Raw genomic sequence first — 13,307 nt, forward strand, 5'->3', positions numbered from 1 at the left:
ACCTGTCAGTTTTAAGTAGGTGTTAATCTGCCTCACAGGAAGTCTGCCTCACAGGAAGTACATACTAGTTATTGTGTGACTGTGACCTCATTCCTGTGTGAACCCTTAGTGCAAATGTGCAGTACCTCATACAGTAAAACAGATAGCTAATCTACCTAATAACTAGTTTGTCTTGCTATTCATATGGAAATGAGCTCAGATGATCAAGCACTGTTGAATTAATCTTGCTTGGTGTCATGTGACATTGAGGCCGCTTGCTCAACCGCGCACTGTGGCGCTTGGCAGGATGCTAATCAAAAAAAAAAGGAAGTTCAGAAGACGACAGATAGCTTCAAAAAGTTCCCTTTTTGTAGGTGTCATTTGAAAGTGAAAATAAAATTAATGGGGGTTGCCATTGGGGGCTAAAAATCATGTGGTTTGTCATTTCAAGAGCACATCCTCCTGGGCCCCCTATGAATGTGCACTGCATTCATTTTAGGTATGTTAAGAAAGTATTCATACCCATTGATGTATTCCACATTTTGTTGTGAGACAGTCTTAATTCAAAATGGATTAAATCATTTTTTTCTCCCCCATCTACACACAATACCCCATAATGACAAGGTGATGTTTTTATACATTTTTGCAAATTAGCACACCCCTGAGTTAATACATGTTAGAATCACCTTTGGCAGCGATTACAGCTGTTAGTATTTTTGGATAAGTCTCTAAGAGCTTTGTACACCTGGATTGTACATTATTTACCCATTATTCTTTTCAAAATTCTTCAAGCTCTGTCATTGCTAGACAACCATTGGTTGTTGATCATTGCTAGACAACAATTTTCAAGTCTTGCCATAGTTTTAACTTAAATCTGCTTGAAAATCTAACTCAGGAACATTCACTGTCTTCTTGGTAAGCAACTCCAGTGTAGATTTGGCCTTGTGTTTTAGGTTATTGTCCTGCTGAAAGGTGAATTCATCTCCCAGTGTCTGGTGGAAAGCAGGCGGAATCAGGTTTTCCTCTAGGATTTAGCCTGTGCTTAGCACCATTCTGTTTATTTTTTATCCTGAAAAATTCCCCAGTCCTTAACATTTACAAGCATGCCCATAACATGCAGCCACCACTATGCTTGAAAATATGGAGTGATACTCAGTAATGTTACTGGAATCACCACAAACACTGCATTAACAAAAAGTTAATTGCTTTGCAGTATTACTTTAGTGCCTTGTTGAAAACAGGATACATGTTTTGTAATATGTGTTATTCTGTACAGGCTTCCTTTTTTCCCCTCTCTCAATTAAGTTAGTATTGTAGAGTAACTACAATGTTGTTGATCCATCCTGTCTTCTGTCACATCAATTAAACTCTAAATGTTTTAAAGTCACCATTGGCTTTCATGGTGAAATCCTTGAGCAATTAACACTTGTTTTTACTGCAGAGTGAGTCCATGCAACTTAAGCACATTTTTACTCCTGAACTTTAGACTTTCTATAAAAAAAGGGGTTAAATACTTGACCCCAAATATATCAGCTATTAATTTTTAATTAATTTGTAATACATTTCAAAAAACTATTCCACTTTGTCATTATGGAATATTTTGTGTTAAATTTTGTGACTATTTTTGTTTAAATTTAATCTATTTTAAATTCAGGATGAAATGTGTAAAAAGTCAAGGGTGTGAATACTTTCTGAAGGCACATTCACACAGATTACATTGAGTAAATATAATTTAATAAGAATATAATAAGAGGGTCAGACAATGGCAACAGTGTCATACATTGGTTTGGTATTTGGGCATCTAGGACCTTCATTTCTACCAGACTACCACGTCATTCCACAAACACACATCACCCATTTACCCTCCAAGGGAAAACCATCAATTTCATAACACCGTCATCAACCACGTTTCCCCCCAGAGTTCTGTGAGTATCGAAGAGCCAGAGCGACGTATGTTCTTCTAGAGGACTGAGGGCACAAATAACACAGTCAAGTCATGATAGTCAAGTCAGCCCCTTACCTTTTCAGTCACTGCTACGAGAACATGGGGTCCCACAGGACTCAGTCATAGGTCCACTACCGATTGATACAATCAGTGGTAGAGATCCAGGAAAGCACACGGTACTCCACGTGACTCATTGTCCCGTCGTCTAGTGTGGCTGCACACCCCAAATGGAGAAGCATCAGTGATGTCTTTATATGCCAAACATTCCCTGAGAGCACAACCAGTAAATATGAATCACCTTGAGGAGGACGGTAATGGTGAACAGTTAAAGTCACTTAGTGTTGAAGGGATGATAGTGCTACAGAATCTTCTTAGCCTACAGCTCTCTTGAATCTATTTCGATGTATAATGTGCAGATGGACATGATTTACAATCTCCACCAGAGGAGGTCCATCCAGGTACGAAGGTGAGAATGGACCTCCCCTATACATTTGGGGAAAATGTACAATTACAACAACAAAAAATACTCCTAAATTAAACTATACTAAATATACCCCCCCACACTGCATTAAAGATGCACCACCAAGGAAATAAGCACAGACAAGACACACATCCTGCCATACTACTGTATTCCATCTTTCAAAAAAGAAAGATAAGATTTTAATATTACTTAACAATATGTTAAAAGGTAGCCGGTTTGGCTTCAGTGTTAATACAATATACACTCTATAACAGATTGATAGTGTGCATTGTTCTTCTCTTCAATTTCATTCTGAAAGTATTGTGATACAAGCTGGATACAAGTCAAAAATAGGAAAGAAAAAACTGTAACTGGTACACTTTCACTTATCGTTTTTGTTAAATGGAACTGAAAAAAAGAAGAAAAAAAACGTTGTCAAGTATTAAGCCAAGTGGGGCAGGGGAGTGCGGCAGACCATGCCCATTCCCTTGTCAGTTAACTGAATGAGATGCCGTGCTAGGAATCATGGGTAACAAGGGGATAGTAAGCCACAGTAACTGAATGAAAGGCTAATTCATTAGATACATCTCTTTTTCTCCAAATTATTTCCATGTGTGTCTGTTTTCAGAAGGCATACATAGTAAGCATCTTTTGACTACGAATCAGCCCCCCAAAAAAGAAGAGAAAATTAAGTTCAGAACATGGCTTTAAGTCAAGAGAAATGCCCCTCAGACTAAAAGCACACAAACAAGCAATAAAAACAAAACCAGGTAGAAAGTAGCATTTTGTCATTTTTCTTGTGTCATTTAATAGAGAAAAACAAAAACAAATTCTCTCTCAAGAGTTCTGCTTGAGGATCAGACCAGAAGATGGGTTCATGGTAGAACCGCACAGCAACAAGGAACAAGGCAGCGTGGGTGGGCACAGCAGGGCTAGGTGATGACGGGGTCTGTGATAGCAGTTTGCATGTGGGGGGAGTGGGTGCTGATTGCTTCCTGCCACAGTCTCTTTTTCGTTGCCCTACGGGAGGTCCCATCAGTGGGCGGCGAACGTTGCTTTCTTCAAGCTAAAGTTGGACCAGTTGATGGACAGCCGTTGTCGGGTCTGCCTGGCGGAATCCAAGCAGAACCTGGGGAGGGAGGGAGAGAGATGGGGAGTTAAAGACCTACTCTATGCAACGTTTTCCACTCGGGGCATTTGGAGGAGGGAAGTACGCTCAAGCTAACTACCAATTATCTCTCCTTCCTCCTGAAGTGTGCATTTGTTCACTTCCCGTCATTGATTTGAAAGGACTCCACCAACCTAATGCTTTTGTATTTATGGGAAGTAGTGAACAAGTGCACACTTCAGGGGGAAATGTATATTATTGGGGCGCACCAGTAGTCCTCTCCACGCCCACAAGCATAAATGTAGGACTACAAGTCATTTGTTTTTATAGTTTTTGTGGATTTAATGACAAATTGAGTCACATAATAGATTATGCATAAACTCAGCAACAAAAAAACGTCCCTTTTTCAGGACCCTGTCTTTCAAAGATAATTTGTAACAATCCAAATAACTTCCTAGATCTTCATTGTAAAGGGTTTAACCACTTATAGACGGTAGGCAATTAAGGTCACAGTTATGAAAACTTAGAACACTAAAAGAGAGCTTTCTACTGACTCTGAAAAACACCAAAAGAAAGATGCCCAGGGTCCCTGCTCATCTGCGTGAACGTGCCATAGGCATGCTGCAAGGAGGCATGAGGGCTGCGGATGTGGCCAGGGCAATAAATTGCAATGTCCGTACTGTGAGACGCCGAAGACAGCGCTACAGGGAGACAAGACGGACAGTTGATCGTCCTCGCAGTGGCAGACTACATGTAACAACACCTGGACAGGATCGGTGCATCCGAACATCTCACCTGCGGGACAGGTACAGGATAGCAACAACAACTGTCCGAGTTACACCAGGAATGCACAATCCCTCCATCAGTGCTCAGACTGTCCGCTTTAGGCTAAGAGAGGCTGGACTGAGGGCTTGTAGGCCTGTTGTAAGGCAGGTCCTCACCAGACATCACCGGCAACAACGTCGCCTATGGGCACAAACCCACCGTCGCTGGACTAGAGAGGACTGGCAAAAAGCGCTCTTCACTGACGAGTTTCGTCTCACCAGGGATGATGGTCGGATTCGTGTTTATAATCAAAGAAATGAGCGTTACACCGAGGCCTGTACTCTGGAGCGGGATTGATGTGGAGGGTCCGTCATGGTCTGGGGCGGTGTGTCACAGCATCATCGGACTGAGCTTGTTGTCATTGCAGGCAACCTCAATGATGTGCGTTACAGGGAAGACATCCTCCTCCCTCATGTGGTACCCTTCCTGCAGGCTCATCCTGACATGACTCTCCAGCATGACAATGCCACCAGCCATACTGCTCGTTCTGTGCGTGATTTCCTGCAAGACAGGAATGGCAGTGTTCTGCCATGGCCAGCGAATAGCCCGGATCTCAATCCCATTGAACACGTCTGGGACCTGTTGGATCGGAGGGTGAGGGCAAGGGCCATTCCCCCCAGAAATGTCTGGGAACTTACAGGTGCCTTGGTGGAAGAGTGGGGTAACATCTCACAGCAAGAACTGGCCAATCTGGTGCAGTCCATGAAGAGGAGATGCACTGCAGTACTTAATGCAGCTGGTGGCCACACCAGATACTGACTTACTTTTGATTTTGACCCCCGCTTTGTTCAGGGACACATTATTCCATTTCTGTTAGTCACGTGTCTGTGGAACTTGTCCAGTTTGTCTCAGTTGTTGAATCTTATGTTCATACAAATATTTACACATGTTAAGTTTGCTGAAAATAAACACAGTTGACAGTGAGGACGTTTCTTTTTTTTGCTGAGTTTATAACCCATCCAGCTTCAAGTCAGATTCAATTTAAATACTTCGCAGCTAAGCTTTCGGACAGATCGTTTAAGCATTTTTTTTCTTTGAACAAAGCTTTATGGAGTCAATGCAAAGCAAGAGTCATTTGAGTGAATAGAATTAGGCCCGTACCTTTTGAAATACTCCACCTCCCTCTCAGTCTCGTCCATGTCAGTACTGTCCAGGTCAATGTCTTTGGGCAGGAAAACGTCATCTGCAATAAGAGAACACTCGGTCACAAAATGCCAAGATAACAATTGCAAATGTATGTTTCACATTGTCCCCGTCTCAATATGTCTGGATGTTGTATGCTGCACTTCTGCAGCCCTGAAAATAACCATCCTACAGGGATAAATAAAACTGCACACCATAACCTAGCCGAGCATAGCATGCTGACCTATTGAGTTGTTCATCTTGTCGGCCTTCTTTTTCTTGTTCTTCTTGGACTTGGCCTTGGGCTGGAGGGATTCTGCGCTGAGGGGTTTGCTGTTCTGCTGGGGCTGCTTCGTCTGCGAGGCAGGGGGTGCGGAGGGCTCCATCAAGGGTCCGCTCTTCTCCTCTTTCGCCTGGCTCGCCGACTGCTGATGGTGCTGCCTTTTCCCGTTGCTCCTCTCCTCCTTCCTGGGTCCCGGTGCCAGAGGGGCGACCGGATCTTCCGCGGGAGGCCTGGGTCGGGTCACTTTGACGTCTGGTGGTAGTTGTGGTGTACCGTTGGTGGTGGTCGCCTCTGGCGTTTTCTTGACCATCGTTGTCTCGCTGGCGGATTGCCCGATTGGCTGCTGCTGTTTTGGCTTGGCTTTGCCATTGGCCTCTGTCGGTTGGCGTGCGGCGGAGGTACCGTTGAGAAGGAAGGGGGCTGGGGAGTTGGGGGCATTTTGGGTGAAAAGGGCCGGAGTAGGGGCTTTCTCCCTGCTGCTCTTTGGGCTGTGCTGTGAGGGGGGAGGATGGGGCCGGGGCTGGGGTCGGTGCTCCACTCGGGGATCCTTGTGGCCAGGGAGGCGCATGAGGCTGTGCAGGAGCTGGCTCTTGCCGTTGCGGAGGTTCTCCAGGACATTCTGGGCCGTCTGTTTGAGGGGCTGGGGGTTGTTCTGAGGTACGGGGGCAGGGAGCGGGGTGGCGAGCTCCTTAGCCTTCTCCTTTTTCTTCTTGGCGGCACGGAGGTGCTGCAACTCTTGCAGCCGGAGGAGTTCCTGTTGGAGGGCCTCCTCCTCCCGACACCGCCGCTCCTGCTGCTCGCGGACCTCCGCCTCCAGACGCACCTTCTCCTCCATCTGAGACACACACAGACAGACACACGCACAGTTCATATCCAGTTGGTCTTTTGCTTCATTTAGTAACAAAAAAAAACGATGGTTTGAACCAACTCCCTTTTTGAACTAATTCCTTTGCACCAATGTTAAAATTACACCTTGAAGGGTTAGTTCAGCCCAAAATTAAATACTAAAACATATCATGTGTGGATTATCAGCGCAACTATAGACCACTTTTGAGGTCAAAATGCCTGGGGTGAACTATTACTTTAAAGTGACACTTTAAATCACAACACTGTCGTCTAAACAAAAAGGGATAACACTTGAAACACCTTCAAAATGTTGAAAAACTCTTTAAATCAATACCTTCTTCTGTTTGTGACGGGCCCGCTTGGCGGCCTTGGAGCTGGAGGCGGGCTTGTTGTCGCTGGCGCTGTTGATGAACTGCAGCAGGTCCTCCACCCGCCGATGGTCCTCCACCCGCCGATGGTCCTCCACCCGACGGGGGTCCTCCACCCGACGGGGGTCCTCCACCCGACGGGGGTCCTCCACCCGACGGGGGTCCTCCACGCCGTCGGCGGCGCTGTCACGCTCCACCACGGCCGGCTGCTCCTCCCTCTTGGGCTGCTCCTCCTTCCGCTTGGTCAGACGTAGGCGCAGCTTCTCGCGCATTTCCGCATAGTTGCGGCTGGTGGGCGCCGCCGGGGGCTAGGGGAGGAAACAAGGAAATAGGGTTTGATTATTCTAGTAGTTTGAGTTAAATTGTGTGTGGAATATCAGAGCCCTCAATACTATCTGGGGTGAGTTACCCCCATACAATGTAAAATGTGTCGGGGACCTAATCAAAGGTTCTATTGAAAGTGCCAGCTCTCTAGACTAGGCCCGTTCAGCTGCTGGCTAGACAATGTCCTACAGGCCATTCTAGTAAAGATTTAGATATGGTATTCTACATAATGTCAGTCTATATCATTAAACACTATTACAGACTTCTGTTTCTGACTTTTCTGCAAGTTGATACATAGTAATATACTCATATTAGTACATGAGTATATGCGCGTGCGTGCATGTCTCACCCCGCCGTGGCCAAAGAACTCGCAGTAGCAGCAGTCACAGTACTTCCCTTCCTTCTGGTTGGTGGAGGTGGAGGTGGAGGAGCTGTGCTCCGAGCAGCTGTCCTCGTCCTGGCTCTCCTCCCCGTCGTAGCCCTGGTGGTCATACGCCCCGTTTCCCTCGCAACGGTGGCCCTCACACTCGGGGTCACTAGATGGGGTCAAACGCCAAGGTCATAATGTCAATGTCATGCCAATATGTAGTAGTTGAAGCCCCGGTAGGTGAATTTAACCCAATAAATATCGGAACTTTCTGTACTGTCAAATAAAGCGCTTCCAATTTAATGTATTTTATTTTTCCAGAAGGAACCTCAGTTGTGACAAGTCGGATAAGGCAAAGATCTATAGTAAACATATAACCAGCAACATTCACACATGACTGATACAAATGCTTACAAGGTATACGCAAGATCAATGTGTGGCATAAATATCTACTTCATTAAAGAGCTGTGCTATACCAGATAAACATAAATGTAAGTCACACAATTACATTCTTCACTTAAAAGCCGTACTGATACCGATACAAAACTGTTAGTAGCGCTCTTGGTTTTAAGAGATAAAAGACCTGAGCCTGTTCCCTGGTGGCAGTACTGCATATTGGTTGTCCAGTGGATGTGTGAGATCCAAAAGTATTTCTTTAACCCTCTTTGTAAACATAGGAGAGCCTTTTACCTTCTCCCTACAATCTTACCACTGACCTGCACAACTCTCTAGGGTATTCTGACTTGTGAGGGAGGCAAACCAGGCAACTACACTAAATGTTAAGACAGGCTCAATAAAACAATCTGTAAAAAGGGCAAACAGATTTACATCAGGCCTTCTAAGTTTACGAAGGAAGTACAGTCTGGATTGGTATTTAGATAACACTGCTCCAAAGTTCAGCTTGTTGTTAACTATTGTACTGATGGCGATTGACTTGGAACAAATCAGCTCGACGGCCGCTTCCTAAAGTCCACGATTAGGTCTTTGGATTTCAGCACCAGAGGTCAAACTTGTCCACTTGTGGACTGAATCAGGTCATCAGATGTGCCAAGATTAGCAGTGTCATCTGAATATTTTATGTACTGTATGTTCTCTCAGGGCAGGTGCTCCTACAGTCCTCCGTATAGGTAGCCCTATGCTGCACTCACAGTTGAATCTCACCAATGGTGGTCTATTTGACAAAACATTTAAAATCCACAGAATGAGTTTGACTTAGGTTCATATTCAAAAGTTTCTGACCCATTAGATATGGCTGTATAGTGCTAAAAGCACTGGACAAGGCCACAAACACCATCCAGGCATAGGACTTAGCAAGGTGTAGTACAGTAGGAACACAAGAACATCGTCCACGCCGTTGCTTATAGGCAAATTGAAGGGGGTTTCGTATGTGGGAGAAAACCACACACTCCAAACTTTTCATTATGACAGGCGTTAATGCAACAAGGTGGTATTCGCTGAGGACAGCAGAGCGGATCTTCTTGGGCACTGGGAGTATGATGGATCATTTCCACAGGGCTGGTACTGTATGCTCGCTCAGTGAGCGATTGAACAGCTCACAGAACACACCTGACAATTCCTTGGGGGCATGAATTCAGTTGCTGATGTTATCTGAGGCAGTGGCTTTGTTTACTGACATTAGATGTGACACCCTATCGACGTATGCTTCCTCTATAACCAAATCAGCTTCCCTTGTGCTAAAGATAAAAATTCACACAACTCATCCTCCTCAGTACTGAAGTCCAGACTATCAAACCTAGAATAAAAAGTGTTCAGACTCCTGGAAAACTCAATGCAATGTTCTTTTGATTGGACATTGAGCTCAGTGTGGTTAGTTGGTAGTCCAGAGAGGGTTTTAGGCCATTCCAAGTACCCCTCATCTTTCCATCCTGGAATAGTCCTTCACCCTTCAATAAAATAAGCAAAAAGGGTTACAAAGTGGTCTGTTCAGCTTCAGCTGAATACGCTTTGATTCCAGCCCTATTACCAGAGGAAAATGCTATTTATTTTCGAATTTAGCGTCGTTTTCAGTTCCTTTGTAATGCAGGGCATATTATTTGAAAACACAAGGCCGCCAATTCTATAATCAGACAAAGCCTCTAAAGTCTCATCCAGTGTGACATTTTCCGAGAACAGTCCAAATCTGTACTGTCAAAACAGTCTCGCAGCACTGCCCTGGATGTTTCATTCCACTGTTTGACTCATTTATAGACCATTCCCTCTCTCTGTAGTTTAGTTCGGTAGGCTGGAATGAGGTGGACTGCATTATGAGCCGCAGTGCTTAGAGGAGCCTTCTGAATAGACTGGTGTTCTACTACGCCTTGTTGCACATGTAACATATTGCTGATAAGAAGAGTCTTTTTGAGAGTACAGCTGTTGAAATCACCCAGTTTTACTAAAATCGGGGAGTCCGGGTGATTGACTATGCGCTGCACGCAAGAAGTGATAACATCTGCAGTGCAAGTAACATTGGCTGTGGGTAGTACATAGACAAGAGTGATAAAGAACTGACCGAATTCACGGGCCAGGTACTTTGGTCTGAAGGAGAGGGATAGTAGCGCCACATCTGATGAGCAGTGCGATTCCAGAGTGGTACAATATACTACAATGCAAGCTAGATCTACTCAGGCTTTTATAAAGCTAGCCAACGTCAGTTAGCTTCACACTCCAGCTGAGACTTCATTCGTACTACGACAGTGGATATTGCTCGTATGCCTGCCTCTAACTCTATGAGGCTTGTAGCGGGGCGCGCATGTCAAACACTGAATTCTTGATTGAGACAATGCTGAAAAGTCAAAAAAATAATAATAATAATAAAAAAAAGTTAAAAAAATTGATGGGCGAGTCAGTGCCACATTTTTGATTTGTACCCAAATCAAAATGATTTTCGAGTTATCTTGCAAATTCAGCAGGTTATGGTGTGAAAGAGGCCGTTAGAAGTGCCGTCTCTTTTATTACGTATCTTTAATGTCGTCTTTGGTGTGCTAATCAATGCAACAGCAGCTCCCCCCCCCCCCGCTCCTAAAATAATTGTATTAGCCTAGTCATACAAAGGTGTGTGAAGTTTCAGAGGCATTTTGTCATGAATAAATGTATGATGTGCTAGGTATTCTAAAATTACTATAGTTAACAAAATAATAAATACAAGATTTACTCAGTCATCTTCTTCAACTAATGGGGATGATGACACAATCTTTCAGAGAGGGAGGGATTATGATTTCATTGGTCCTCAAACCACAGCTCAGACAGCTTCATTCAAGGTAAATGGAGTTAGCCTGACCTGGAGCAAGTTAGTTCTGAATGACTCGTTGCCATAGAAATGTACCACCTCTGTGCTTTTCCCATGTCTGGGTCATGCCTGTATGGTGCTCCGAATCCAGCAAAGATCAGTTCTGAGTCAATGATGTGTCATCTAACCATGGTTCAGTAAGACAGATCAAGTTGGCCCTCTCAGTATGTCCATTGGAACTTAACGTTGGCATGTAGCTCATCCATTTTATGAAGTATAGAAGGGAGCGATAGGCTTCCAATGTTCTGGTTATGAGTAAGACCTAGTTGTGTAGAAGCCCACTCAAAGCATCAATGGGTGGTTACAATTCAATGCTCTCCAATAGCCATGGAGCGGTACTAGGCAGAAGTTTTGCCTTATCAACTGATACAGGATCAGACTAATTAAATGGCCAATATTAGTATTGGGAATAGGTTCATCTAATCCTAGAGCTGTGGTGGTTAAAGGAAACTGTAAAAAAAAAAAGGCTAGGGTGTCCCCCTACTCTGACCAGAGTTGGTGAAAACGCACTTTGGTCATGACATTTGCCTTCTTTACAGTTTACCAAGACAAATAGGATTCTTCCTGTTCTGAATCGTTCTGTGGGTTCTTTCTCTAACATATTGTAATGAAACAGGCAGGGAGCAGGCCTCGAACCCTCCACCTTCTCGCCCGAAGTCCAGCGCGCTATCGACTGTGCCACAAAAGCATGCTCGAGCGGCAGAGTCGATATCCGCGCTTATAAACCCAGGGTCGGTACAACATCATTATATCCAAAACGCCAGATTTTGTAACCTAATAATATCCCGATTATAAGCACCGAGCTCTGTTGACAGTAGTGTAGCTTTCTCGCTGAAACTTTTGAGGATTATACATTTTTTTGGTCAACGTCTTCCAAGTTGTCTTCTGCAGGTCGCAGAAAGCAAAATTAGCATGACACGAGCTGAATTAAAATGTAAAAGGCTTTGAAAATAAAGCTTGCAGTACGCTCAGGCCTTGATATTTTCTCATCACTCTAATGGTCAATGTTAGTATCAGGAGTAGGTTCATCTGATCTTAGATTTGTGTTAAAAGGAAACTTAAAAAAGGGAATGACCTGCACACGCTGGGCGGGGCGCTAATGGCCCCGTCGGCTGGGGCGGAGGCAGGCGGCTCGGCTGGGGACAGGTACATGCCCTGGTGGTGGGCTTCCATGAAGCCTGGGGCGGCCGTCGTTAGGAAGGGCTGCGAGCCCATGCTGGGGTAGTGGTGCTGGGCGGTGCTGCCAGGGGCAGGTGGCAGGGCTGGGCCAGACAAGAGGGGAGGGAGGGAGGCCAAGCCCGTGGGGCTGTTCCTAGGGGCGATGGGGCCAGGTTGTTGCCTATGGTCCTCTTTACCTATATTGTGAAATACGTCACCTGGCAGAGACAGAAGAAAAAAACAAATGCATACGAAATGATGAACATTCAGCAGCTGGTCAGTGAAGATCGAAGACAATTTACATGAAGTCATCTCAAATGCCTCAATGGAGGAAATACATTTACAATCTACCAACAATAAGTCACACCCATGTATTTGGGTCATCCGATATATTCTGACCTCTGCTTGTCTATTGTGTATTTGGAACATGTTAATTTACAACCAATACTGCAAACACAACACTTTCCCTTTCTCAGGCAGCTTTCCTGTGACATCAGTACAGATCAAGGAGATGTCAATGAGACGAAGCTAATCCAGGCCATTGAGACGCAGCCTTGGGGCTAGTGACTGCTAGCCGTAAGCCCCCCCCCCCATTTTGTCACATATGTACATATCAACAAGACATGGAGATGATGCGACTTTAGACTATGCAGATATGGCTCTCCTCCAATACCCACACTAACATACTTCTTATAGCTTCTGCATGCATCCCAACCGAAAAAGTTCAGAAGAGTTCATTATGAAGACATTGTGATATTATTGTTTGTTTTGGACTGTTTGTTCGGGCACTATTCTTTTTTGGGGGGAGGCAAAACGAAGTCGGTAGCCAAAGTCTACGCCCCTTCGTTGGTGATTGGTCAACAGTAGATATTCTTCAATAGTCTTTGTTGTCCTTCTACGACATACTTTTTAATTGAGAAATGCTGCACCAAACATCTTAGTTAAATGTAAAAATGTGCGACTAAGATCTTCTCGTCAAAAACGTCAAAACTAATGGACGGATTTCTTGAGTTCTTAGATGAATTCTGACTACAGCGTCTCAAAATGGACAAACAGTACTACTGCTGCTTTTATCAAAATTTTCAAACGAAGATCTTAAGGGAGTACGCGAGCCCACTAGTTCGGTGATGAAGCATGCTGACGCCTTTGGAATTAACCAAACGTATGCATGTGGTGGTGTGTAAGTATGGATATTGGAGCGTAGCAGTGTGCCATCGGGCTAGCCCAAAGCTGCAC

At 44.6% G+C, this 13,307-nt stretch overlaps 1 protein-coding gene across 2 annotated transcripts in view; it reads right to left on the reverse strand.

The window, feature by feature from the left end:
* Positions 1–2,539: 2,539 nt before the first annotated feature.
* LOC129840967 (protein FAM193A-like) overlaps positions 2,540–13,307 on the reverse strand; it is a 34,691-nt gene continuing 23,923 nt past the window's right edge. For both annotated transcript variants that reach the window (XM_055909040.1, XM_055909039.1), the window contains exons 18-23: positions 11,989–12,289; positions 7,610–7,796; positions 6,903–7,244; positions 5,684–6,557; positions 5,419–5,500; positions 2,540–3,513 (exon numbers count right to left, since the gene is read on the reverse strand). In XM_055909040.1, the coding sequence (XP_055765015.1) occupies positions 3,420–3,513; positions 5,419–5,500; positions 5,684–6,557; positions 6,903–7,244; positions 7,610–7,796; positions 11,989–12,289 (1,880 nt within the window). In that variant the 3' untranslated portion in view covers positions 2,540–3,419. The remainder of the gene's footprint in view (positions 3,514–5,418; positions 5,501–5,683; positions 6,558–6,902; positions 7,245–7,609; positions 7,797–11,988; positions 12,290–13,307) is intronic.

This window comes from Salvelinus fontinalis, chromosome 42 (assembly GCF_029448725.1).
Source record: "Salvelinus fontinalis isolate EN_2023a chromosome 42, ASM2944872v1, whole genome shotgun sequence".
Classification (NCBI taxonomy): Eukaryota; Metazoa; Chordata; class Actinopteri; order Salmoniformes; family Salmonidae; genus Salvelinus; species Salvelinus fontinalis.